At 32.1% G+C, this 25,779-nt stretch overlaps 1 protein-coding gene across 1 annotated transcript in view; it reads right to left on the reverse strand.

Moving 5' to 3' along the window:
• Positions 1–1,732: 1,732 nt before the first annotated feature.
• LOC143248765 (protein zyg-11 homolog B-like) overlaps positions 1,733–25,779 on the reverse strand; it is a 47,378-nt gene continuing 23,331 nt past the window's right edge. The window contains exons 10-15 of the mRNA XM_076497454.1: positions 18,151–18,198; positions 13,996–14,063; positions 12,250–12,379; positions 11,841–11,893; positions 5,710–5,807; positions 1,733–4,927 (exon numbers count right to left, since the gene is read on the reverse strand). Of these exons, the coding sequence (XP_076353569.1) occupies positions 4,782–4,927; positions 5,710–5,807; positions 11,841–11,893; positions 12,250–12,379; positions 13,996–14,063; positions 18,151–18,198 (543 nt within the window). The 3' untranslated portion in view covers positions 1,733–4,781. The remainder of the gene's footprint in view (positions 4,928–5,709; positions 5,808–11,840; positions 11,894–12,249; positions 12,380–13,995; positions 14,064–18,150; positions 18,199–25,779) is intronic.

Below are 25,779 nucleotides of genomic sequence, written 5' to 3' on the forward strand. Positions count from 1 at the left end.
ACAGCCATATACATATATCTGTGATAAACACAATTTAGTATGAAAAGGACAAAGTTCCTATTGGTCCATATATGCCATCCCATCCACTGGAGCATTCAATAAAACTGAAGTCTTGCTTTAAATTAACTGCATCTACCACATTTGAAGGTAAATCACCCTGTTAGGAAAATAAAGCTGTCTTAAATGAAAATGACTCCTACCCTGCCAGAATTTACATGTGTCCTTTAGTCCTACAATTACAACTTTCATATGTGATCCTGTCTGCTAACTTTTTCAGAATTCTCACCATCAACAACACTATCAATTTCCTTAACATTTTTTAAAACGGAAAATTACCTAAAATACTGCTTGTTTCACTACTCGTAACAGCAAACTGTTTCAATGGCTGAAGAGACTGATCAACCAGAACACCAAGATTTCTTATTCTATAACACTGTTAAGGTCATTTCCATCAAAACTGAACTTGTAACTCAAATTATAAACTAGCTGCATTAAGGGTATTATATGAAAATAAGTCTTGCAGCAAAACCAAAATAAATACCTTGTATTACATATGTTAAGTTTGGTTAAAACTTTCACTGCATTAAGTGCTTGTTTACCTAAATTTAGAGAACACTGGTATACCAGGGCTGTTCAAAAAATATGCGGACTGTTTGAATTGAGCAGCTCCAGTTGGTTCCAGGGGAATCCGCTTGGTGTCGCTAGGTTTGCACAGATCAGCTGATTACGACGCCATTTCCCGATTGCAGATATCTTCATTTGTGTATTAGCTACGCGGTTTTAAGTGAAGTGCGATTTTTTCGTTTGGCAGATTTCAGAATGAATGACCTGAAGGAGCAACGACTTGCTGTGAAATTTTTTGTTAAACTTGGAAAATCTGCGACTGAAACTTTTGCTATGCTTAACACGGCTTACGGTGATGTTGCTATGAAGCGTACGGCATGTTTCAAGAGGCACGAATGTTTTAAGGATGGTTGACAGTCCATTGAAGATGAGCGTCCTTCCACGTCGACAAAATCAACACCCTGGTGCGGGCAAATCGACGTCTGACTGTCAGGGAGCTTGCTGAAGAGTGTGGGATATCGGTTGGATCTTGTTACGAGATTTTGACTGAAAAATTGAAGATGCACCTCGTTGCTGCGGAATTCAGCCCTCAGAACTCGTGAGTTTTTGGCCAAACACTCGATCACTGTTCTTCCCCACCCCCCTACTCACCTGACCTTGCTCCTTGCGATTTTTTCTTGTTCCCCAAACTCAAAAGACCCTTGAAAGGAAGAAGATTTGAGATGATTCCCGAGATTAAGGCAAATGCGACGAAGGAGCTGGAGGACATTACAAAAGAAGCGTACCAGGACTGTTTCAACAAGTGGAAACATCGTTGGGATAAGTGTGTGCATTGGGGAGGAGAGTACTTTGAAGGGGTCCCAGACCTGTAACTTCTAAATAAAGTACATTTTGTTTTATGACGTTAGTCCGCATATTTTGAACAGACCTCGTATTATCAGATTATATTTCCTTTCTCATTTGAGGAAACATACTTTAAAAGATATTTCTTAATGCACTAGAAAATACTGTATACTTTAGTTTACAGATTGAGAAGTTAATCATTCTACATTTAAGATTATTCCTTAAGAATAAATAGATTTAAAAACTTAATGCAAGGTTCTGTGAATATTTGTTTCATTTGTGTACTGTGTGTGTAGATACACTTCCTGTCGATAGTTAAACAGACTTTATCAGAAGAAAAAATGCCATTTTTATTTAATACACAAACATGAAATAAAGTTTACAAAACTAATACACACTGGATCTTCCTTTTACAATATTTATGGTAGAAACAATATTCCTATTCAGAAGATATGGACTTTGTGGAACTGCACTCCACTTCTGGCAAAGAACTTATATGGTGTCCCTAGAAGTTGGTTTGTTTGGATGCTTTTGAAGGAGTTGGTTGAGGACGTATTAAGGTGCTCAGGAGGGTTTATACCCAGCAACTAATTTCACTGCAGGAGAGTGGTAATGATCTGACCCCTCAAGCCATCATGATGTGACTGGATAAATGACATCTTAGATGAAAATGCTGCCTCATCTGGTGAAATGGTCAATTGCTTGGACACAGGAGAACAGTAATGCTCTGACTTTCAAGCTATTGTTTTGCAACTTGCTTGAGAACTTTAATACATTAAGTAGCAATGATTGTTCCAAAACAAAGCACCAGCTACCCAAATAACACTCCATATCATAAAGACATACTACTGTATTTATTGCTTGTGAACAGTTCAGCAAAAGTCCCTGGGAGGACAGTTGTCAAACTTGTGTACATTTGCTCTTCAAGAATTGTGCCAAGCTAGACTTGTCTTTTGGGTCACTTATTCTGACAAGAAGTGTGATAACACCTAAAATGCTCTCTCCTGTTTAATTACAGTGTTGCCTGTCATTGTAGCTCATACTATGGTACAAGAGCACACTTGTACCTATCCTGCAAAAATAGCAGCCATTGTTGTCACAGTACAATTGGTTTTCTTTTTTGTTTTGGTGCATAAGCTATTATCACCTGACACCTTGTGATATAGCAACTTGATTCACACTAGCATTTACCAACTGTGCAACCATGAGAATATGGTACTTTCTATTTGAAGGATGGCTATTTCTGTTCTATAGCCTTTATCAAGATACAACTGTATTAATACATCAGAATTATTTGTATATTATGACAAGAAGATAGTTGATTTCCCTTCTCAGGGGTATCTACTTTACATAATATATATACAAACATTCTTTAGAGTAATTTTGAATACTTTGTTTGTTTGAAATTTGCAGTGGTAAACTCTGAAAATTCTTCCCAGAAAGTTTCATACTAATGTTCTAGAGAATGGTGTTCTTGGCTTTTATGAACTTTTCCATATATCAGACTTTGGAAATTAAAACAAACTAAACATTTTAGTAAGTATCATGAAAATTTTTTGTTTTGAAAATGATTTTCACTACCTAACCATTAACACAAACTGCAAATAATTCTTTACAGTCGTGTCATGGCACCCTGTGACTTAATCCAATTCCATAACACTGATACTATTACAGTCCAATAATGTGACTCAATCTGATTCCATGACTGCCTGATAATGTGACACAGTCTGCCGTACCTGAATGTTTAAGGTACAATATCTAATAACAAGACAACAGGAAATACTTTGACATGGCAATAAATTACTTGTTATTTATATTACAAATTGTACTATAAACCAATTTTATTAATACACAAGAACAGAACTGTTTGGAATGAAAAGAAACTGTACAAAAAAATAAATCACACACTTGTCTACAAAGCTAAAGTTTAATCAAATAAATAGGTCTTCATTATTGAAATACTGTACACATTACATAACCTTCCAAGTAATTGTTATTCTTGAATCAAGTTCTAATTGTCTTATTTCACAGAAACAGGTTGTACCTAAACATTTTGCTACAGTATTTAACTTGTATTTCTCATAACTAGATGATGGTATTTCATTTTTATTTTTGTAATTCTAACCACTATGTTAGAGAACTAGAAATCTCAGAGGTGGTGACCAGTATTAGGTAAACTTCAGGTTGTTCTCGTATTCCAGTATGTAGCTACAACATATGATCAATTTGGTGGAATTACTACTGCTTTACTTAAACAGTCCTTAAGAAAGCTGCTAATATGAGTATCAAATGCCTTTTGTTTGTTTTGTTTTGTAATTAGAGTTATATTCCAAAAATACCACTAAATGATACCCTCATTTATTTAAATATACTTTTGATTTCCCAGTTGGTTCCTTTTAGTGATAAACTATTTACATTTCTAGCAGCAATTACAGAAAACAGATTGTTTTTTAACATTATAAAATTGCTTTGTCTACATTGAAGGTTTCTTAATAGTTAATGCATTTACTGTAATATCAAGTTGTTTAGGGCTTCACTTAATTATATGAAAAAACTACAAACATACTAATAGTCTAAAGAAACTTTATTTTTGGTATATTAAAAACACTTAGGCAATCTGCCTGATCTTGTGTAACATGAACATGTAACTTGACTCCATGTCACATCCAAGTCGCACGATCAGCTAGGTTGATCCAATATTACATAATCAGCCGCTCTGAGCCTACATTACATGAACCCCTAGGCTGACTTTATGTAGCATGATTCAACATCATATGATCAGCCACATTAAGCCTACATTACATGATAACCTTGTCTGACTTCATATTACATGAGTCAGCTAACTTCACCCTGTATCACATAATCAGTAACACCATTTTACATTACACAATCAGTCACCACCACTTTATGTAATTCATCTTAAAACAAACTTCATGAAAAATGACATCGTAAGCTACGTAATATGTCTAGTGTCTGATCTTATGTAACATAATCAAAACATTAACCTTAGCCTGTGATAAAGACCTTGCACAAGCAACATTTTCAGCTTGTATGCTTCCAGTATAATATACCAATTAACTACCAAACAAACTGTTAAACAAAGTTTCTTCATGTATCACACTTCAAGACAGCAGCAAACACACAGCAATGTGATAGTGTTACACATCCAGTCCTACATCTGTGGTTGCACTACACACTTAACAGTGACAAAACAAAATGTGACATGAGAAAATATAAGAAGCTTCTTTAGGAATTCCTCATTTTCTGCTAACTCCTGAATAAAGATGACAAGTTTGGAAATCTTGGAACAAGCAAGTGCATTTTGCACCTTAACCAATTCACCAACTACTTGAACGAAATGAAAATATTACTCTCTAGCCAACTGGCATGTGTTCATTAACAATCAGCAAGATAGCTTGTGCAATGGTTGCAACAGTTCCTGAGGTCTTTGGATGGCATAATAGTTTCTCCAAAAGACTTGTTCCTCCTTCTTCCAGTAGCATAGGACAGTATCTTTTAGCTATATTTCAGAAACAACACCAATTAGAAAATTCAGATTACTAAAGTATATCAACATCTTGTAATCTTTTACAGAGTAAATAACAAATACAAACTGTAGGATAGTATGAAAAACAAAAGACTTGTAGTAACTAAGGTTAACCTGGACTATATCAATATCACATTACTAGCACTGCTAACATGAATATATAGACTTTATCAATATCACAACATTACTAGCACTGCTAACATGAACATATAACATACATGAGATTAAAAATACCACTAATACAAATGTGATTCCAGAAGAGTTCCATGAATTCACAAAACGTTGAGAACCATTGATCTAGACCACACAACCTCCACCAGACGTACACAGACACCAGTCACCTAGACCACACATGATGCATGCAGACACAGGTCGCCTATACCACACAACCTCCACCAGATGTACACAGATACTGGTAACCTAGATCACACAACCTCCACTAGACATACACAGACACCGGTCACCTAGACCACACAACTTACACAAGATGTACACAGACACCAGTCACCTAGACCACACAAGATGCACACAGACACAGGTCACCTATACCATACAACCTCCACCAGATGTACACAGATATTGGTAACCTAGATCACACAACCTCCACTAGACGTACACAGACACCGGTCACCTAGATCACACAACCTCCACTAGACGTACACAGACACCGGTCACCTAGATCACACAACTTACACAAGATGTACACAAACATTTGTAAGGAGAAAGAGTATAATCAAGTTATTACAAGAACTCACGGTTTTTGGAGCAGACATGATGAATTGCCCAAACAGCCCAAAGCTGAACCTCAAAACTTTGTATACACGTCAACAAAGGAAAAAACGGATGGAAAGACCTACGAAAAATACAGAAGAAAACATCCATAAAAAAAACAAACGTGTAGTGTGTGTGTGAATATAAATATTATACACTGACATAAAGATATCACATTAAAAGCCACAAGTCTTACAGAAAATTATGATATCAAAATATGACAAATTCAATATTTGTTAAAGGCTACAAACACGTTTTTCATGTGAACTGCTTTACATAGTGCAACAGGTCATTTTCTTTAAACAAACACACAGTCAAATATATATATCATGCAGGCACTACCATTGCCTGGATAAGGATGGCTGGGTTTGTTCATCAAAATGGTATTTTAAATATCCCCTAAACAGGTCATCAGAACTTTCCAGTACTACACAGTGTTTCCTTTCATAACAATATATATGTAATGACTGAGTCACAAGTTCTGGTTATGTCTGTAAATATCGTAACAAAAAGGTTTGAATTTCTTTTTCTTTCTTTGATTATACGATAATTCAAAAACCAAAATAATGGTGTCAAACAATTTCAATGAGGTGAAAGTTTCAAATGGAGTATTTTTTTGATGGGTATTATTAACTAAAATTAATTTTATAAAAAATCATAACTAGTATAAATTATGTTACTGTTACTCTTTGAAGTTAGCTCTTTAGTTTTCTTACAGAAATTTGGTTTCCCTTTAAAAAACGTTAGTAAAGAGTGAAACAGTAATTACCAGAAAATAGTTGGTAAACAATAAATATCAGAGTTGAAACCTCAGACGTATGTTTTATGTCTATTAAAACACTGCACTAAAAAACATATAAAAAACTTTCAAAAATGAAGTAACTGTATGGCTGGCTGATATAAATCCTTAACAAACAAGATAGTAGGAATGGCAGTTGCATCATTCCTATATATAGCATAAGCAAAAATTAACACATAGCAATACATACAACCATTCAATTATATTTGGGTTTCATTTCTCCTGTTTGTACGTGATGGCATTCTATTACACTGTGTATCCATGTTACTATATAGGAATGATGCAAATGCTATCCCCTACAAACAGGGGCTGAGTGGGATTCACCCAGCTCATAACAACTAAATTATTCATTAGAGTGGTTATACTTTAATTTCTGATAGTGTACGTTATCTTTACAAATGTTTAAAGGTACACATTACAAGACTTTGGTACACAACATATTAAATTTTTAAATGAAGTGTTAAGGTGTGTTTTTTTATCTTATATTTGCTCATGAATTTTTTCTTTCAGTATGTTGACCATACAATGTTCAAAGTAATTTTGATTTTAAAATTAAAAATATTTGCCTAAAAATTGTTAAGTTTCATTTGTGTAATCTCTGTATTCTTCTTGGTAATCAAACATTTTTTTGAATAAAACTTTAATGTTATTTTAGTCAATGTTAGCTCTATATGGTGTTAGTCAATTTGAGTAACCTCGTAACCAAAATTAAAATTAGAAAATAAATCTAATTATATTTTTTATCATTTTACAATAACTGCAAACTGTCACAGGAAACCACAAATGTTTGTCCTAAGTAAGTTAAAAATCTTGTAAAAATACACATCTATTTATATTTATTTATTTTGTTTCACTGATTCTTGAACTAAAAGTACTGACACAAGTTGAAAAATGTGTGGCACATATGTATCTCACATTACCATGTGGGTTGGCTTAACACAAGCTGCTGGCATGGTTTTTTGTTTGTTTTGAATTTTGCACAAAGCTAAACGAAGGCTATCTGCACTAGCCATCCCTAATTTTGCAGTGCAAGACTAGAGGGAAGGCAGCTAGTCACCACCACCCACCATCAACTCTTGGGCTATTTTTTTACCATCACTTATAATGCCACCATAGCTGAAAGAGTAAGTGTGTTTGGTGCAATGGGGATTAGAACCCATAACCCTCAGATTACAAGTCGAGCACTCTGAACACCTGGCCATGTCAGGGCCTTGCTGGCATGAATATCCATGAAGATTTCCTTTCGTTATCTTATATAATAAATTTCTACTTTTTACGTTTTAGCTACTTCTAAAATAACATGTAGTGAAAACAAATGAAAAATAAAAACCTAATAATTAAATATCAAACATTTCTATTTTCAGTAAAGTTTCATATTTCATCTATTATTTTCTTTACTGTAACATTACACTTGATTCACCAGGTTTAGTTAAGTAATCACAGTATAACAAAAATAAAGTTTGCAAATACACAATAAAATGTATTGTACTGTTAATATTGATCACAAAATTTCAAAATACTTATGGCCAGAGTTTACATTTCTCGTCTTTCCACACTTGTTTTCTGTAATTATGTTATTATTTAGAAGGCTTAGAAACTAAAACAAAGTTCCAAAGTAAATCTCCTGAGAGTTTCTTCTAATATTTTTTCCCCTATTTCCTGTGTTTATTCTACTCTTAGCAGCTGAAGCAGTAACCTGTAGAATATAAAGCAATGAATCACCACTGCTGATTAGGTGTTATCATACTTTGAGTACTTTAACACCATCAATATCAAATAAGCTTTTGCAGCACAATACCCAGAAGTTTCCATGCTTTGGAAACATAGTGGGGTAGGATTTATTAACTTGTTGACAGTATAATGCTTACAAGAAGAATCCTCTTAAATTATAATAAAATTCTTATGCCATGACTCTGTATAAAGCCCAGGGCGATACAATAAACATGTTCAATATTTGGATGTTGGTTAATAAATGGATGAATTTATTCACATCCTGGTTCTGAAAACAAAGTAGGGTTGACCTTAGTGGTCTGTTTACACAGTATAGCAATTGTAATAAACATTGTCTAAAGTACTATATGAAAGTGAGATAAAACATTTATGACATGGTTCTGTACAAAGTTCTATTCAATCTAATAAAATTGAGTGGTCAGGATTTGGTGATACCATAGGTGTGGAAGTGCTTATGAATATCCTGTTTCCTATTTTACCATGGTTACACAGTAATCAATAAATGCATAGTTTCCAATACTTTGTAATGGAACAGAAAGGTTTGTGTTACCATACATGTCTGTATATATTATTACTATTTACAAATAAATATTTGAGTTATTTTTTCTTAAAACATAGAACAGTAAATAAATTACATTTGGAAAGCAATGATCTTCACCACCTACAGTGTTTTAACTTTTATTTCATATTCATGATTTGTACTTGTTAACTCTTGTAATAAGCCCAGTCAAAATTCACATTTCCAAGTAGATAAAAAATAAGTTTTGCACAATTTATTTATATGCATTTCTGAATACCAAAAAATTATAAATAACATTACCAATGCACAAAAATCGATCTGAATTTATCAGAATTCTTACCTATGCTATATTTGGGTCTCCAAAATTTGTGTGTGTGCAAAATAGAATTACTCATAATATCTCAAACAACATATAAACTTTTTCCACATAAGTAACTTACAAAGACTAACAGAATTATGTAGAGGAAAAGTACAGCTTTTGATTAATTATAAGGTTCCAGGTACAAAAAACAACAAGCATAGATAAGTCATCTTAAATGATCAAGTATTGGGCAAAAACAATATTGTGGATTTGATAACAAAAATGGTAAGACCTTCTTATTTCATATTCCAGTTTACCAATATCAGAAATTTCACTTTATAATCCACATGAAACTATAGACTTCATATTGTGAGCATTGTAAAATGTCATTTTACCAAACCCAGAAAATGACGTACCAGTGTGACACAGCAAAATCTACATTTAGCTGTTTTTCTTTTGTACATATTCTAAGTTAAGAAATGACTGATGTATAACACTAAAATTTGAATTAAAATCTACAATTTTATACAAAATTTATTGACATACATTTGTAAAATAGTAATTTAATAAAATTTTGAATTTAAGCATGAAACTGTAATGACATGCTCTCTGACCCCTAGCTACCTGGTAATGATAGGGTTATTTGCATCATTTCTGAAGGACTGAAATTGGCCATTTCTATATTTACTTCATTTTTTGAAAAGTTTTTCTCTATTTGTATGTATCAGTAAAACATAAACGTTTGCAAGTCTTCACATCCATAACTTTATAGTAATATTTAACTTACAATACCTAAAATATAATGAAACATAAAATAACAAACAGCCAGGTGGTTAAGGCACTCAAATTGTAATTTGAGGGTCAAACCCCCCATCACACCAAACATGTTCACCCTTTGTGTTAGAGATTTATGTGTGTTATGTGAGAAATCCAATATTTCTTTTTCCCCTCTCCAGACTTTGTGTTAGAGATGTCCAACACATATGTTTCTGTTACTCCATATTATGTGATAGAAATCCAATATTTCTTTTTCTCCCTCACCAGACTTTGTGTTAGAGATGTTCAATATATGTGTTTCTCCCTATTCATATTTTATGTTAGATAATTTCAATTTGAAAGGATAATTTGCTACGAAATTTAAAAATTTCTGTCAACAATAACAACTGAAAAGTCTCTCTATCTCTCTATTTGATAGGCCCAGCATGGCCAGGTGGGTTAAAGCACTCAACTCGTAATCCGAGGGTCACGGATTAGAATCTTGATCACACAACATGCTCGCCCTTTTGGCCGTGGGGGCATTATAATGTGACAGTTAATCCCACTATTTGTTAGTAAAAGAGTAGCTGAAGAGTTGGTGGTGGGTGATGATGACTAGCTGCCTTCCCTCTAGTCTTACACTGCCAAATTAGGGATGGCTAGCACAGATAGCCCTCGCATAGCTTTGCATGAAATTCAAAAACAAAATAACAAACTTTGTAAAAGTATTAATGAGAAAAAAAACAATTGATGACATACATTCTTATATTAGCATTAATTACACGTATCCCTAAGAAATAGCATCAAATAAAGAAACTGCTCAGTGACATTTTACAGGCTGAAAACAAATTTGTAATTAAAAGTTGTTAAACTTCTAATCATATAATAACATCACTATAAAAATACAGTAATAAAAGGAGCCCTAATATGATTACAATTGGTTATGTTACACTTTACACTTATGTTAGTATTTTAAAGAACCTACCATGTACTTCATACTTACTGTACAGTGTTTACGCTCCTTGTATATTCTTCACAGAAATATTAAATCTCTAAAGTATAACTGGCTATGTAATTAATACCTACTATTCATTGTTTATACAACAGTGTAGCTGGCTGTGAAGTGAATATTTCCTGTTCATCGTTTATACAATAATTAATTCTCAAAAGTATAACTGGCTATGTAATTAATACCTACCTGTTCATCGTGTATTATAATTCTCAACAGTGTAGCTGGCTGTGAAGTGAATACTTCCTGTTCATCGTTTATACAATAATTAATTCTCAACAGTGTAGCTGTGAAGTGAATACTTCCTGTTCATCGTTTATACAATAATTAATTCTCAACAGTGTAGCTGGCTGTGAAGTGAATACTTCCTGTTCATCGTTTATACAATAATTAATTCTCAACAGTGTAGCTGGCTGTGAAGTGAATACTTCCTGTTCATCGTTTATACAATAATTAATTCTTTGAATACTTCCTGCAATAATTAATTCTCAACAGTGTAGCTGGCTGTGAAGTGAATACTTCCTGTTCATCGTTTATGCAATAATTAATTCTCAACAGTGTAGCTGGCTGTGAAGTGAATACTTCCTGTTCATCTTTTATGCAATAATTAATTCTCAACAGTGTAGCTGGCTGTGAAGTGAATACTTCCTGTTCATCGTTTATGCAATAATTAATTCTCAACAGTGTAGCTGGCTGTGAAGTGTAAATACTTCCTGTTCATCGTTTATACAATAATTAATTCTCAACAGTGTAGCTGGCTATGTAGTTAATACTTACTGGATGTTGCTTATACAACAGGTAATTCTTACAGGGTAACTGGTCATGTTGTTAATACTTACTGTTTACTGTTTATACAACAATTCATTTTCTATTCTGTAGTTGGCCACATAGTATAACAGTTTATATAACTATTGTATTACACATTGTAAGTGTTTCATGTGCACTTCACTTGAAATTGAAACTTCAAGCAATATTTTTCAGTAAAATATTTTCACTAACCTGTATGCAACCATTTCACCATCAGGCTGTTGCCAATGACTTACAACATCTCCCTAGAAGGTTAATGACAAATAATCAGCCTCTTAGAAAACCATGAAGGAAACAGCATTAATCACTATAAAAGTTTAAGGTATTACATACAGGAAAATCCTAACCTATAAACTTTTACCCAGGAACTGTCTAGAACAAGAGTTGTTGTTTATCTCCTATATAAGAAAACTGAAACTACATATTTATATAACTAATAAAATGCTCTCCTCTCTGTTGTTTAAAAATTAACATTTAATAAAGTCTTAACATAGAAACACTAATTTTTTAACTACTAACTAAATTATACATAGTGATAATTTTACAAATTAATTTGTTTTAAAGTAATCTAAACAAATTACTACATTAGTTACAGCTTTACCAATTCTTTTAGCATAACTTCTCGTGGAACACTTGTAACAATCCATGCTGAAGGCCCATCACTGGCTAAGTGAGCAACTATTCCAGCTGCAAAATAACTAACATCAATGTGCCTTGAATGAAGCAACAACCTGAAAAATGAAACACAGTCTTTCTTGTTCAAACATTTAGCTGTGTGTTTATAAAACACATTACTGAAAGTATCAAATAAAGTCTTATTCTTAACAATAACAATCCATCTAGGTTAAAATATTGGTCTCTGATACAACTTATCTAGTTGTCCAGAGAAAGAGATTACCTTTGGATTCCAGTCATCCTTGATACCAGTTCACATGACATCATGATACAAGTGTATGTATTTTGTTATAGCAAAGCCACATTGGGCTATTTGCTGAGTCTACCGAGAGGAATCGAACTCCTGATTTTAGCATTGTAAATCCATAGACTTACTGCTGTACGAGTGGAGGACCACGATACAAGTAGTTGTCCAAAGAGAGAGAGGGATATTACCTCTTGACCCTAACCATTCTTGATTTTACAGTTCACATGACATCATAATAAAAATTTATGATTTTTGATACAAGTTATCTTGTTGCTTAATAACAACTGACTGGATAATAACAAATTCACAGCTTCAATTTTTGAAAAGATTTCTTTGTCATATACTTTCTTAAAAAACAAAAATGCTTACCTTTGTTGTAGATTCTAATTACTGACTCATGTCATCATGTTCTTTAAAAACATTATTGTAAAGTTATTATTAAAAAAAACTACAAGTCTTATATTTGATTCCAAACACACTGTACACATATTCACTGTACAATTAAAATATTTTTCCCCCATATTAAAATTCTAAGCAAGCTAACTTCTTCAGCTGTCAATTAGAAAGTTTAATTTGTGTGTGTAATAAGTTTCAAATCCATTTCATATTGACTTAAATATTATTTTTTAGAATTGCCCATTTAATCAGTGACTTAGAGTGATGAGATTTAATGTAAAAATAGCCTACCAGAGTGGTAAAGCAAAACTTTATGTGGCCAAATAAAATAATGATTTAACAAATATTACTTTAACTCATCCCACAAAAAAAACATGAATTTTTCTATTATGGACTGTAATTGTGGTAGAAAATGTTAACAAATATCTTTTATTCAAGCAACATAATGCCAAGTTAAACTTATAATTGTATGATATCTAAGCAAACCTCCACTGAACTGAAAGCCATAATTATTTACATAATTGAAAAGAACAGAAAAGGAGCTTTTATTAGATATTCATATCACCAGACTAAGACTTCTGAAACATTGGCAACTCCAACACATTATGACAACTCGTGGTTGAGAAACTGCTGTTAGTAAAAATCAACAACACTACACTTGTGTTCAAATTACAAGAATGAATTAGATCTACCTTATTCACAACAATTATCTTCCTCACAGTAAAAAAAAAAAGTGTTTGTTTTTATAAATATGTAGAAGATTGCTACAAACTTAATTTCTATAATATTTTTAATTCAGTAGTGAAATTATGCCCTTTAGACTAGTTGCACCCATTTGGGAAGGAAAAAGTTAATAGTTTCATTGATTGCTTAGCAAAACCTGTTTCATAACTTTAGTATTAAATACAAAAATTCCTTATTATCCAGTAACTTAATGACTATCAACAAGTGACAACATTTAGCACACGTATACATTCCTCATGAACAATAACTTTACCTCCACATATATATGAAGCAGGAAAAGTTTACCTGAGAACATTCAAAAAATCTTCTACCATCAAGTCCTGCCTCAGGTGTGCTACTTCTGCAATATTGTTCTGAAAAATAGAGAAAAAGTACACTCATTTGATAGCTTCACAGTAAACGTTCTTGTAATACTGAATTAAATGTATAATGTCTATTTTAAAAATAACTAGGAAAATACTGAGACTTCATACAGCACTTAACTCTCTCACTTACGGTATCCTTTACTGCACATGACACAAAGATTTAGTGTCTTACATTCAAAATTATACCAATTATAGCATACAATTTTAGCTAACAATCCATATTTTAATAGTATGTAAGTTTTCAGTTCTTGAATTTAAAAGGCAATTATTTAAAAAAAAGTCCTGGATTTCCCCTAATGGGACACATGTTATGTGTTTTCTCTAGGAGTCTCTTCTATTTTTATCCACCACCCCTTGAAAACATAAAAAGTAAACATAAATTATCCACTATAATATTGTCATTCCTCAGACAAACTATTATCTTATAGCTTTCAATTTTGTTTGGTTAGAGTTATCAAACAGAAATCACACACCTCTTGCCACACCCATTTGTCACATCCTGCCTTTCTTGATATGTTGACAGTTCTTTTTTATGTTTAATTATATATTATCTATAACCAATAGAAAGTTAAGATTTTTCATCGATAAAATGGCAATGTATTATGTTGTGTTTTGAACACATAAGCATCAATTACCCTTATATTACAACTTTGGTTCTTACAGGAATCACAACAGCTAGCTTGGATGAATTTGTGATGGCTTTTGTGGCAAAGTTAGAAATTCACAAAAATTGTCTACTTTTTGCATGTTCTTAATCTTTGTTCTTGGATGCATTTGGTAATTAAATAAAGCATGTTCTTAATCTATGTTCTTTGATGCATTATATAATTAAATAAAGCATGTTCTTAATCTATGTTCTTTGATGCATTATATAATTAAATAAAGCATGTTCTTAATCTATGTTCTTTGATGTGTTAGGTAATTAAATAAAGCATGTTCTTAATCTATGTTCTTTGATGCATTAGGTAATTAAATAAAGCATGTTCTTAATTTATGTTCTTTGATGCATTAGGTAATTAAATAGAAATTATTTAGTGCATTGCTACCATTAGTATTGCCATTTTTCGAACAGGATTAAGTTTAACTGAAAATAAACAGCAAAAAGAAAAACGTTTGGGTAAGTAGTTTATTGTTTTTTCTTGTTTATTATTATTATAAAAGTAACTAAAATGTAAAAACAGGTGTCTTTTTATGTTAGATAAGATTAGATTAAGTAAAATAAATAATAATATAAAAAAAATGTTTCATGAGTCACTCACATGAGCAACTTGCACTAGCACATGGGTAAAGTAATTCAATAATGTAATGTACCCTGAGCAAGTTACAACTTACAGGGGCATGGATAATAGTTAGACACTGTTTAAAGGGCAACAAATCAATAAAGTATAATTATAAATAGATGTATACTGTTATAAGCTTAAAGCCACTTACGATAAATGTATGTAATTTCATGTTACAATTTGAAGTCATTCTAGAAAAAAAAATTTTTTTTATTTGATGGTTACGAAAGCAGTCAATTTGACCAATGCCATTTTGAGATAGGGTATAGAAAATAATGGATAAAATATTAAGTTTAACTACAATAAAAACTTTTCCAATGTATTTAAGAGGTTTTTACAGATTACACAAAGAAAATCTGACATTTATGAGATGTGGAAAAATATTCTTAATCTTAACATGAAACTTACTTTACACATGGACTTGTTCAAGACATATACACAAATACAGTCAAGGACAAATATATATTTTATACAAATTTTGTAAAGATATAACTATATTTGATGCAGTAAATGTAAAAGACTTTAAATGATTTTCAATCTGTCAAATTGACCAGACGTGTTGAGAGTAAAGATCCTGAAGTCTTACTATAACTTTTGAGACTTAAGACGTTTAGTAAAGATTGAAAAAATCAGATTTTTTAATGAAGTATTTTTACTAAAGATTTGTTTGTGAAAATATCAAGTCTGTTTTTTTACTAGTCTGAGTGTAAATTTATTTTTGTGTTTTGATCAAAAAACTATTCTTTGTCCCAAAAAATCTCAAATACTATTTGCATAACCTCTTGAACCTCCTAAACACACACTAAGCTTTTTAAACCTTTATATTTTGACTTATTTATCTGTACCCTTACTATATAGGGTTCTGTCAATTTTATCATGTGCATAACCACCATAAAAAATTAGGAAATAAAAATAAATTATGCTTTTTTTTTTCTGTAATGACTACATATTATAACATAAAAATACACATTCAGTATAAATAACTTAAATCTCTACATTATATATTTATGTATATTTTTTATTATAATGACCTTTCAATTGTACCTGGCTAACATTACAGATCTTGTATTGAACTGGTGCATGTGCACTCATGTTACCGTACCTAATAATATAAAACTGACCTTTAGTCTTTACAAAGTAACCTCTCTTGGCTGTGCATAATGTGGATTAGTATTTGGTAAAATACAGTCACATTTCAATTATTACACATTTTATATAGATTACTACTATTCATGCCCCTCAGTGGCTCAGCGGTATGTCTGCAGACTTACAACGCTAAACATTGGGTTTCGATACCCGTGGTGAGCAGAGCACAGATAGCCCATTGTGTAGCTTTGTGGTTAATTCACAACAACATTACTATTCACAAATAAATTTTTAATTATTTTTCTTAAAACACAGAATAGTAAATAAATATAGCAGATAGTTACAATGACCTTTGTACTCATTTGCTGCTTGTGGTAGGTTGCTAAGCATTTTCAAGTTTTGCACATGGTGGATGTGACATGAAATAAAGTGTTTCAGGTTTTACACATACATTCAAAATATATTGATACTACAGAGTTCCCCTATAATGTATCAAGCTTGTAACTACGTTGTATTTTGTCTAAAAAATATGTAATTTCAAGCAGAATAAGGCACAATCTTGGTTTGAAAGGACAAGATGTCTGCAAGCACTTTAAAATGGCTGAGAAAGTTAGGGAACATTCTGAGCTTTCAAGTGATTATTCACGTCATATATTGAAGTAAATGTATATAAGGAACCTTTTCCAAAAATAGAAAGAGGTGAACAGGACCACTGTGTTTGATTCAGTACAAGCCACACCTTAGCATATAGGAGATATGATGTTCTTATTTTATATATTAGCTCATCAGTATCAGTAATTTGAGTTCCAAGTTCCTCTGAAACTATAGATTTAGTATTTTGTTATCATAAACATGTAATATGAACCAATGCTGCATTCAACATACCAAGTGACATACAAAAACCAATAATAAGATGTAGTCTTCTAATATTTACTTTTAAATTAAGAAATTAACTCATTTATAATACTAAAACTTGAATTATAATCTATAATTTGATACCAAACTTATTGACATAAATTCATAAAATAGTAGACCAATAAAATTTTGAATGCAAGTCAACAACCAAGATGACATGGCCTTTGACCCATATGATATGTTGATGCTAAATGTTTTTACCTACCTAAATAATTAATTTATCACTTAGAGTTCTTGGCACGTTAAGGACTTAAGTTTAGGAACTTGTTTTACCACAATGTGAAATAATACACTTGAAAATACTGCAAATTCATTACATTTCCTGTAACACCAAGAAAAGAAGTTAAAGCTGATTTGCAAAAGCTATGAAATTATTACAATCTTTATATAAGTGGCAGAAGAAGTTACTGGTTTACTCGAACAAATGTGGAATTCATTACAGTTTTTATATCTGGGAGAGAAACGGTTATTAGCTTATTTGAACAAGCTGGGAAATTAATATATTACCCCATCTGGAAGAAGAATAGTCAAACATTTGAAATGCTAAAGTTTTGGAGTCTATTCGAGATTTATTGCACCTATTGTGTGTAATCCTATGTGCTAACTTTTATCAGAAATAACAGATTTTCAAAATCATCAATACAAGGGGTTACTGGATTATTTTACAAATTCTAATATCATATTCTCTGCATTGGTGAAGAAATCGTTTATTTTAACAAATGTGAAACTGTTAAATTTTGCAAGGAAAAATAATGAGAAGTTATTTATTGTGAAAAATGTTAACATATACATACCACAAGACCTAACACTTTAGTTTCCACTGCACTCTGACCTTGGAATTTCTATAAAACAAAAGCAACATATACTTATCCAATACTGTACATCATGTAATTTTTAATAATTTAAATATTACCATAACATAATGTACTATAGTTATCATATCCCTGAATAAAAACAATGTTGTACTATAAAAATCTTAAAACCAACCTTTACCATTTATGTACTTAGTTTTGTTTTTCTTAAACTTTTTTAAATTTACTGTCTCTACAACATCTCAAGGCAACTCTTTCCAAAGGCTGACTACTCTGTTAGAAAAATAAAACTGTCTTAGCTGAAGATGACTCCTACCCTGCCAAAATTTTTATTTGTGTTTCCTAGTTCTGTTACGTTTTACTTTTATACGTGAAAAACGATGATATGTCAACACTATCAAATTGCTTCACAATCTTAATCACCTCAATCAGATCCCTCCCAACTCTTGGTCTTTCAAGAGAAAACAATTTGAGAGATTTTGGCCCTTTGTCATAGGACAACCTCTCCATTTTAGATATCATTCTAGTAACCTTTCTCTGAACCTTTTACAACAATCCAATGTTTTTACTAAGGTAAGAAGCCCAAGACTGAACACAATATTCCAAATGTGCCCTAACCAGTGGCTCATACAATGAAATTATAACCTCCTTAGACTTGTATTCAATATTTATGTAAAAACAACATAAACTCCCATTTGTCCTACTACTAGCAATAGTACACTACATGGATGACTTTAGAGAGTGACTGACTATTACTCCTAGATCACTTTCTTTCATCCCATCCAAATTATATTTATAATTAAAATTATGGATTATCTTGCATTTATTATAATTAAAACCCATCTTCCATTAATTTACCCAAGTCACTAAATGATCTAAGTCCTTTTGTAAATCAGCAGCATCCTCTTCACAGCTAGTAACACCACAAACTTAACATCATCAGCAAATTCAAACAATTTATTGAATATTCCTTCATCTATATCACTGATGTAAGTCATAGCTCTAATGTACCACATTTATGGCATTAATCCAATTGGACAAAACTCCATTTGTAACACTCTTCTACTTTCTTCTATCCAGTCACTGTTCTATCCAATTTGTTAACTTATACCCTACACCTATAAAGACAACTTTATAGCTGAGAAAGAGCAAGCCCTTATCAAAACCCAAAAAGAGTAAACCCACATAGAAAGTGAAATAAGAAATAAATGGCTCAAGGCCAAACAAGCCTGTATCAAAGCTGAGAAACAAAAAAGGTTGAAAGACATCAAAATGAGACTTAACTCCAATCAACCAAGGCAAAATGACAACTTTAAACTCACTTGACATGTGTAGTGGAAATGAAGTTAACAGATACTTTCAATATTTTGATAAGTATTCCCAAACCATGGAATGGCCCACAGAAAAATGTTCGTCATTATTACAGAGTTTTAACTGGTAAAACTCAAGAAGCTTATGTCATTCTCTCTCTAGAAGACTGCATAAATTATGATGGTTAAAGCAGCACTTCTCAAAACATACAAGTTACGTAACAATGTTGCACTAAAGTTATATCAAGGCTTTATACTAAACCAAGGTACTACTGGAGTAACAGTGTATCAAACAACACATCAGTAAGCTTACAATACGGAAGTGTATCAAACAACATGTCAGTAAGCTTACAATACGGAAGTGTATCAAACAACATGTCAGTAAGCTTACAACACGGAAGTGTATCAAACAACACGTCAGTAAGCATTACAATACGGAAGTGTATCAAACATCATATTAGTAAAGTTACAATACAGAAGTGTATCAAAAAAACAGGTAATAAAAGTTACAATACAAATTTGTACTAATGAACATGGTACTACAGTTATAGTAGTAACTATATCAAAATAATGTAGTACTACAGAGAGTTGAGTACATTAAATAATAATGATTTTGAATATAAAGATCAGAAAGTCACAGAACAACCACATCCAATATAATATCATGATGGAATAACATGTATCAGAACTACATTTGGCATATGACCTTGTTTGACATTTGATAGGAAGTGTGATGCTGCTAAAAATTCATCATTTTTTAATAATGGTATAAAAAAGTCCTTTTTGGTTCCAAATATTCATAAACTCAGATCAGAAATTCCAAGACAGATATACTCCTTATACTCTGTGAAACTGGAAAACAAAAAATATGGATCAACAGAGGGTACCAGGATGATCCATAAAGAGACCTGCAAAAAGTCATACCCAGCCATGGTAAGCAGATGGTGGCATCTGGTAACATAAACATAAAGGTCAGTAGAAAAAATGTCCATGCACCCTAGACAACAGTACAAAGCATAACGAAGAAGGATCTCTGTGTAGAAAAGTGATACAAGTCATTTGTATTTATGAACACTGGAGTATAAAAATAACTTTTGACCATACCAAGATCATGAGCAAATTAATTTTTGTTTTCTTTTACAATTGATCACAGGGAGATTTCATTTAATACAAGTAAACAAAGATTTTAATCTACTTTATCCAATTTACACATCCTGTTTTACATTTATTCTTGACGGTTTTCTTTGTCCAATGAAGTAGTTACTTAGGCCAATATGACCTACTGAAATCAAGGCCTCACCAAGCAGCTAAGTTAGTGAAATAAAAGTCAATACAATTTAGAGCACAACAGAGCTGAGGGATGAATTTGCTTAATCATTATAACTGGTTAACATCACATAAAATAACAGATCAATCAAAATTACAAATAAATTCATTAATGTCACAAAAATAATTAACTAATCAAAATTAGTGTTTCCAATTATTTATATTTTGATTATTCCAAGTGTCCAGATCTCAGGTGAGAATAACTGATCATATGAATGTAATCAATTAATCAGCAAAATACAGCTCTAATAAGCTTCTCTCATTTTGTTAAAAAAAATACACACACACACATCATATATTAGTAATATTATATAATTATATCTAAATGAAGTTAAATGAATAAACAAAATCACGAGGAAGAAATGAATTATTAAAAATCAGGAGAGTGAGACATGGGTGCTCAAGCCCACAACATCCCCCATCTATATCACCCTTCACTGCCTGCAGACAGTTGTGGGAAGGTGACTGCTCTCCAAAAGTTTTTTATTTTCATCTTTTTTATGTTTATCTTTTTCTTATTCTATCTTAGGACTGTAGTTATATGAATGCTTTATATAGAAATCATATGATAATTATCCTGTCATAAAATATTAGTACTACAAAAAAGTAGATAAAACTTTATACCACAGAAAATTGCTAATGTTAAACAGATGTTTTAATGTTCAAACAATGTTTCAGGTTGGAATGTCCCTCATCTTGTAATTTAAAATTCTAATGGAGGAAAGGCATTCCAACCAGAACATAGTGACTGACCCTTAAACACATATTTAACATCAACCATTTTTCATAGCATAATTTGTTTTTACACCTTCTTGTTTACATTTTATCACATTGTTTTCTTTACTTCACATTAGTATTAGGCCTATTATACATATAAACACTTCATTCCTTATCTAGCCCTTGAAGAGTTTAAATATATAATAGGCTTAATAGTAATGTGTTATGTAAAATGTATTCTCACTATAACAATGTGATACCATAGTTACAGTAAAAGAGTGTACAAAAACAATGCAGTACAAAATTAGATTAAGGAAACATACAAAAACAATGTAGTACTATAACTGTACTAACAAACTATCAAACAATGCAGTACTAGTTAGATTAGGGAAGCATACAAAAACAATGTAGTACTATAATTACAGTAAGAATCTTTACTATAATTACACTAAGGAAATGTACAAACGTTATAATTTTCCTCTACTGAAAATATATCTCTGACAAGTACTTACCTCCTCTCAAATAATTAACTATTCTTATACAATGGTATACTTTATATTGACCAATTACAATGCTTCTCTCTTGCAAATCAGCATTCATCAACCCTCCACCAATAATAGTGCTGATTACATTCACTATGCATGTGACTTTTATTCACTAGTACCAAACTATCACTTAAAGAGTTTTGAAAAAAGATGGAAACACCAGTTTTGAGTGGGGAGAAAGAGTTGGAAGCAAGGGAAAAGGTAAGCACTTACTGGAAATACATTTTCAGAAAAGGAAAATTATATCTTCTGATATGGTACATTATCTCTTCTGACATGAATAGCTAGAATCCCATACTGAGTAGACTAAAGGACCAGCACAAGGGAAAGAAAGAAATATCCTTCAAAAGCATCTTACAGACACTCCCTAAGAGGAGACAGATTATAAGATCTGATGTGGGGAACTGCATCACTTCTGAGTTAGGTATATACTCATCTACCACAGAAAGACGTCACACAAAAAGGAGCACATCCAAGTGGGAGAGAGTTTATATTGGATGATGATCCCAACCATGTAACATCTATGCTAATTTATCCCAGAAATTATAAAGTGGATAAAATTAAAAGGTGTAGGGTGGCTAGGGCACAACAGACTGTGCACAGCAATTAAACTACATTCAAAACCCATACTGCTGGAAATTGACATCCATACTGGAGCAGAATGAGGATCCTGCTGTCTGTATTACATCTACAATCCAAAACCAGACCACTGGGCACCAACATCCATGTGGGGGCAAGAAGGAGGATCATACTAGTGGCAAATCAACTACAATCCAAAACTCAGCCATTGGGTGTTGGATAAAACATCACATATCTGAGAAATCATGTCAAAATATGCCATATTAGTCCTAGCTGATTCTGAAGGAAGGGTAGGAAAAGACGTGGCAAAATCCAGTGGTGTAAAAAAGGCTGTCAAATCCACATTGGCCCAAACAGATTTGGTTTGTTCAGGAAGCTTAGTGAGGCAATATCAGGAGAAAAAGGTTGACCCATATAAGAAGCAATCTCATGATAGATAATAGCAGACAAATCAACCTGCAGCACATGAAATAGTTTGAGGTATAACAACCAAAGTGGAAACATGAACCTCAGAATTAATTCTTTTAGAAATATGCAAATCAAACATGTGTTCAGTGTAAAACAACCAAGTATGAGAAATAAACAGATTGGGAAATTAAGTTAAAAGATTTCTTCAATCTAAAGAAGAAGAAGAAATAGGAGAAATCTCACAGTTGAAATTAAATTATTAAAAATTATGAAACCAATTCACAGGAAGAGCACCAAAAGAAAAAAAAAAAAGTTTGAATATATATAATGACAAACAAGAAGTGATAGTTTGGTAGAAGTGGATAGAGATGTCACACGTTTACTGGTGGAGGGTTGACAGTTGATGCATAATGATTTGCATGAAAGACTCATTGAAATTAGTCAATTCAAATGGATGGGAGATAAAAGGTTTGTGGCGTACTTTTTTTTCATATACAGGGCACTAGTAAACGACAGGAATTTATGTGAGAGAGGTAATGTACCAACCATTTTGGAAAAAGAAACTATCAAAAGAATATGGAACTAAAGTACAGTAAAAACAATTAAACAAGTTACTGTATTTGCTCAGATGTAAAGTACATCCAAATTTGAGAGTTTAAATTGAAGAACATATTATTTTACACATCAGTTGTACAAAATACATTGAAAAGATTGTAAATACAGTAAACAACTGTTGACATATTAAAGATTTTTTGGAAATCTTTCATTGTTTGTTTGTTTTTAACTTGTCAGTTTTACAGAATTTATTGAAAAACTTCTTCACATAAATCATCACTGCTAGAACTGTTTCTACCATTGGATTAATCACATTCATCAGGTTTGTCACCTTGAACCTTTGTCTCATCCTCTCCTGAATCGCATGGCAAGTCATCATATATCCCATCCATTGTATTAGGTATACAATATTTTTTGAAACCTTTAAGAATACTTTAATGGTTTTTTTGTTGAAGCTTATAGCAAAACTGAAAATGAACAAATATAAGGTGCAGTCAATTTTATTAGAGGTATTTAGAAGAAAAAAGTGTACATCATATTCAGGCAAATACAATGGTACTACAGTTACAGTAGTGTACAAAACAGTGAAGTACCATAAATAAATTAAGAAATGAACAAAACACTATGGTACTGCAGTTACAGCATAGAAAGTAGAAAAACACTGTACTATCACTGCACTAAGAAACTTTCAAAATAATGTGGTACTATTATTTCAGTAATGAAAAGTATGAAAAAAGCATTGTGGTACTACAGCTATAGTAAAGAAGTGTACAAAAACAAAGTAGTACCATAACTACATTAAAAACACTAATCAAAACAATGTGATACTATATAGTAAAAGTAAGAAAGTTAACAAAAACAATAAAGAGTACTATAATCACAATGAGAAACTCTATTAAACAATGTGGTACACTAGTTACAGTAAGAAAATGTAATATAAACATTTCATCCATTGTAAATACAAAGTTTCCTTACAATTCTGCCTCACAATTTAGTGTTTTAAACAATAGAAATAATTAAAAAAAGCTTTTTGCAAACATTAAACTAATGAGATCATGACAAAAACAAAAACTAGTTAAATTATGCAAAATCTTATAAATACTGATAACTTTATCAGCTATGATAATGTTTCTATCAAATTTAAACAAGACACAGCTACACCAAGAAGCTTCTAAGAAAATATTAAAAAATTTTAACGAGTTAACCAGCTTCTAAAAAACACAAATATCAGTTAGGTTCTCCTGTTTCTAATAAGTTAACACACCAAAATTAAAACAGCTGTTAATCACAAAATGCTGACAAGGCAGGGAATGGTGGCACCAAAATTAAAACAGCTGTTGATCACAAAATACATACAAGGCAGGGAATGGTGGCATCAAAATTAAAACAGCAGTGATCACAAAATTCTGACAAGGCAGGGAATGGTGGCTTCAAAATTAAAACAGCAGTTGATCACAAAATGCTTACAAGGCAGGGAATGGTGGCATCAAAATTAAGAGAGCTGTTGATCACAAAATGCTGACAAGGCAGGGAATGGTAGCATCAAAATTAAAATAGCAGATGATCACAAAATTCTTACAAGGCAGGGAATGGTGGCATCAAAATTAAAACAGCAGTTGATCACAAAATGCTTACAAGGCAGGGAATGGTGGCATCAAAATTAAAACAGCAGTTGATCACAAAATGCTTACAAGGCAGGGAATGGTAGCATCAAAATTAAGACAGCTGTTGATCAAAATTAAAATGCTGATCACAAGGCAGGGAATGGTAGCATCAAAATTAAAACAGCAGACGATCACAAAATGCTTACAAGGCAGGGAATGGTGGCATCAAAATTGAAACAGCAGTTGATCACAAAATGCTGACAAGGCAGGAAATGGTAGCATCAAAATTAAGACAGCTGTTGATCACAAAAATGCTGACAAGGCAGGGAATGGTAGCATCAAAATTAAAACAGCAGACGATCACAAAATGCTTACAAGGCAGGGAAAGGTGGCATCAAAATTAAAACAGCAGTTGATCACAAAATGCTTACAAGGCAGGAAATGGTCGCATCAAAATTGAAACAGCAGTTGATCACAAAATGCTGACAAGGCAGGGAATGGTAGCATCAAAATTAAAACAGCAGATGATCACAAAATGCTTACAAGGCAGGGAATGGTCAGCATCAA

The sequence above is a fragment of the Tachypleus tridentatus genome, chromosome 4, assembly GCF_004210375.1.
Source record: "Tachypleus tridentatus isolate NWPU-2018 chromosome 4, ASM421037v1, whole genome shotgun sequence".
NCBI lineage: Eukaryota > Metazoa > Arthropoda > Merostomata > Xiphosura > Limulidae > Tachypleus > Tachypleus tridentatus.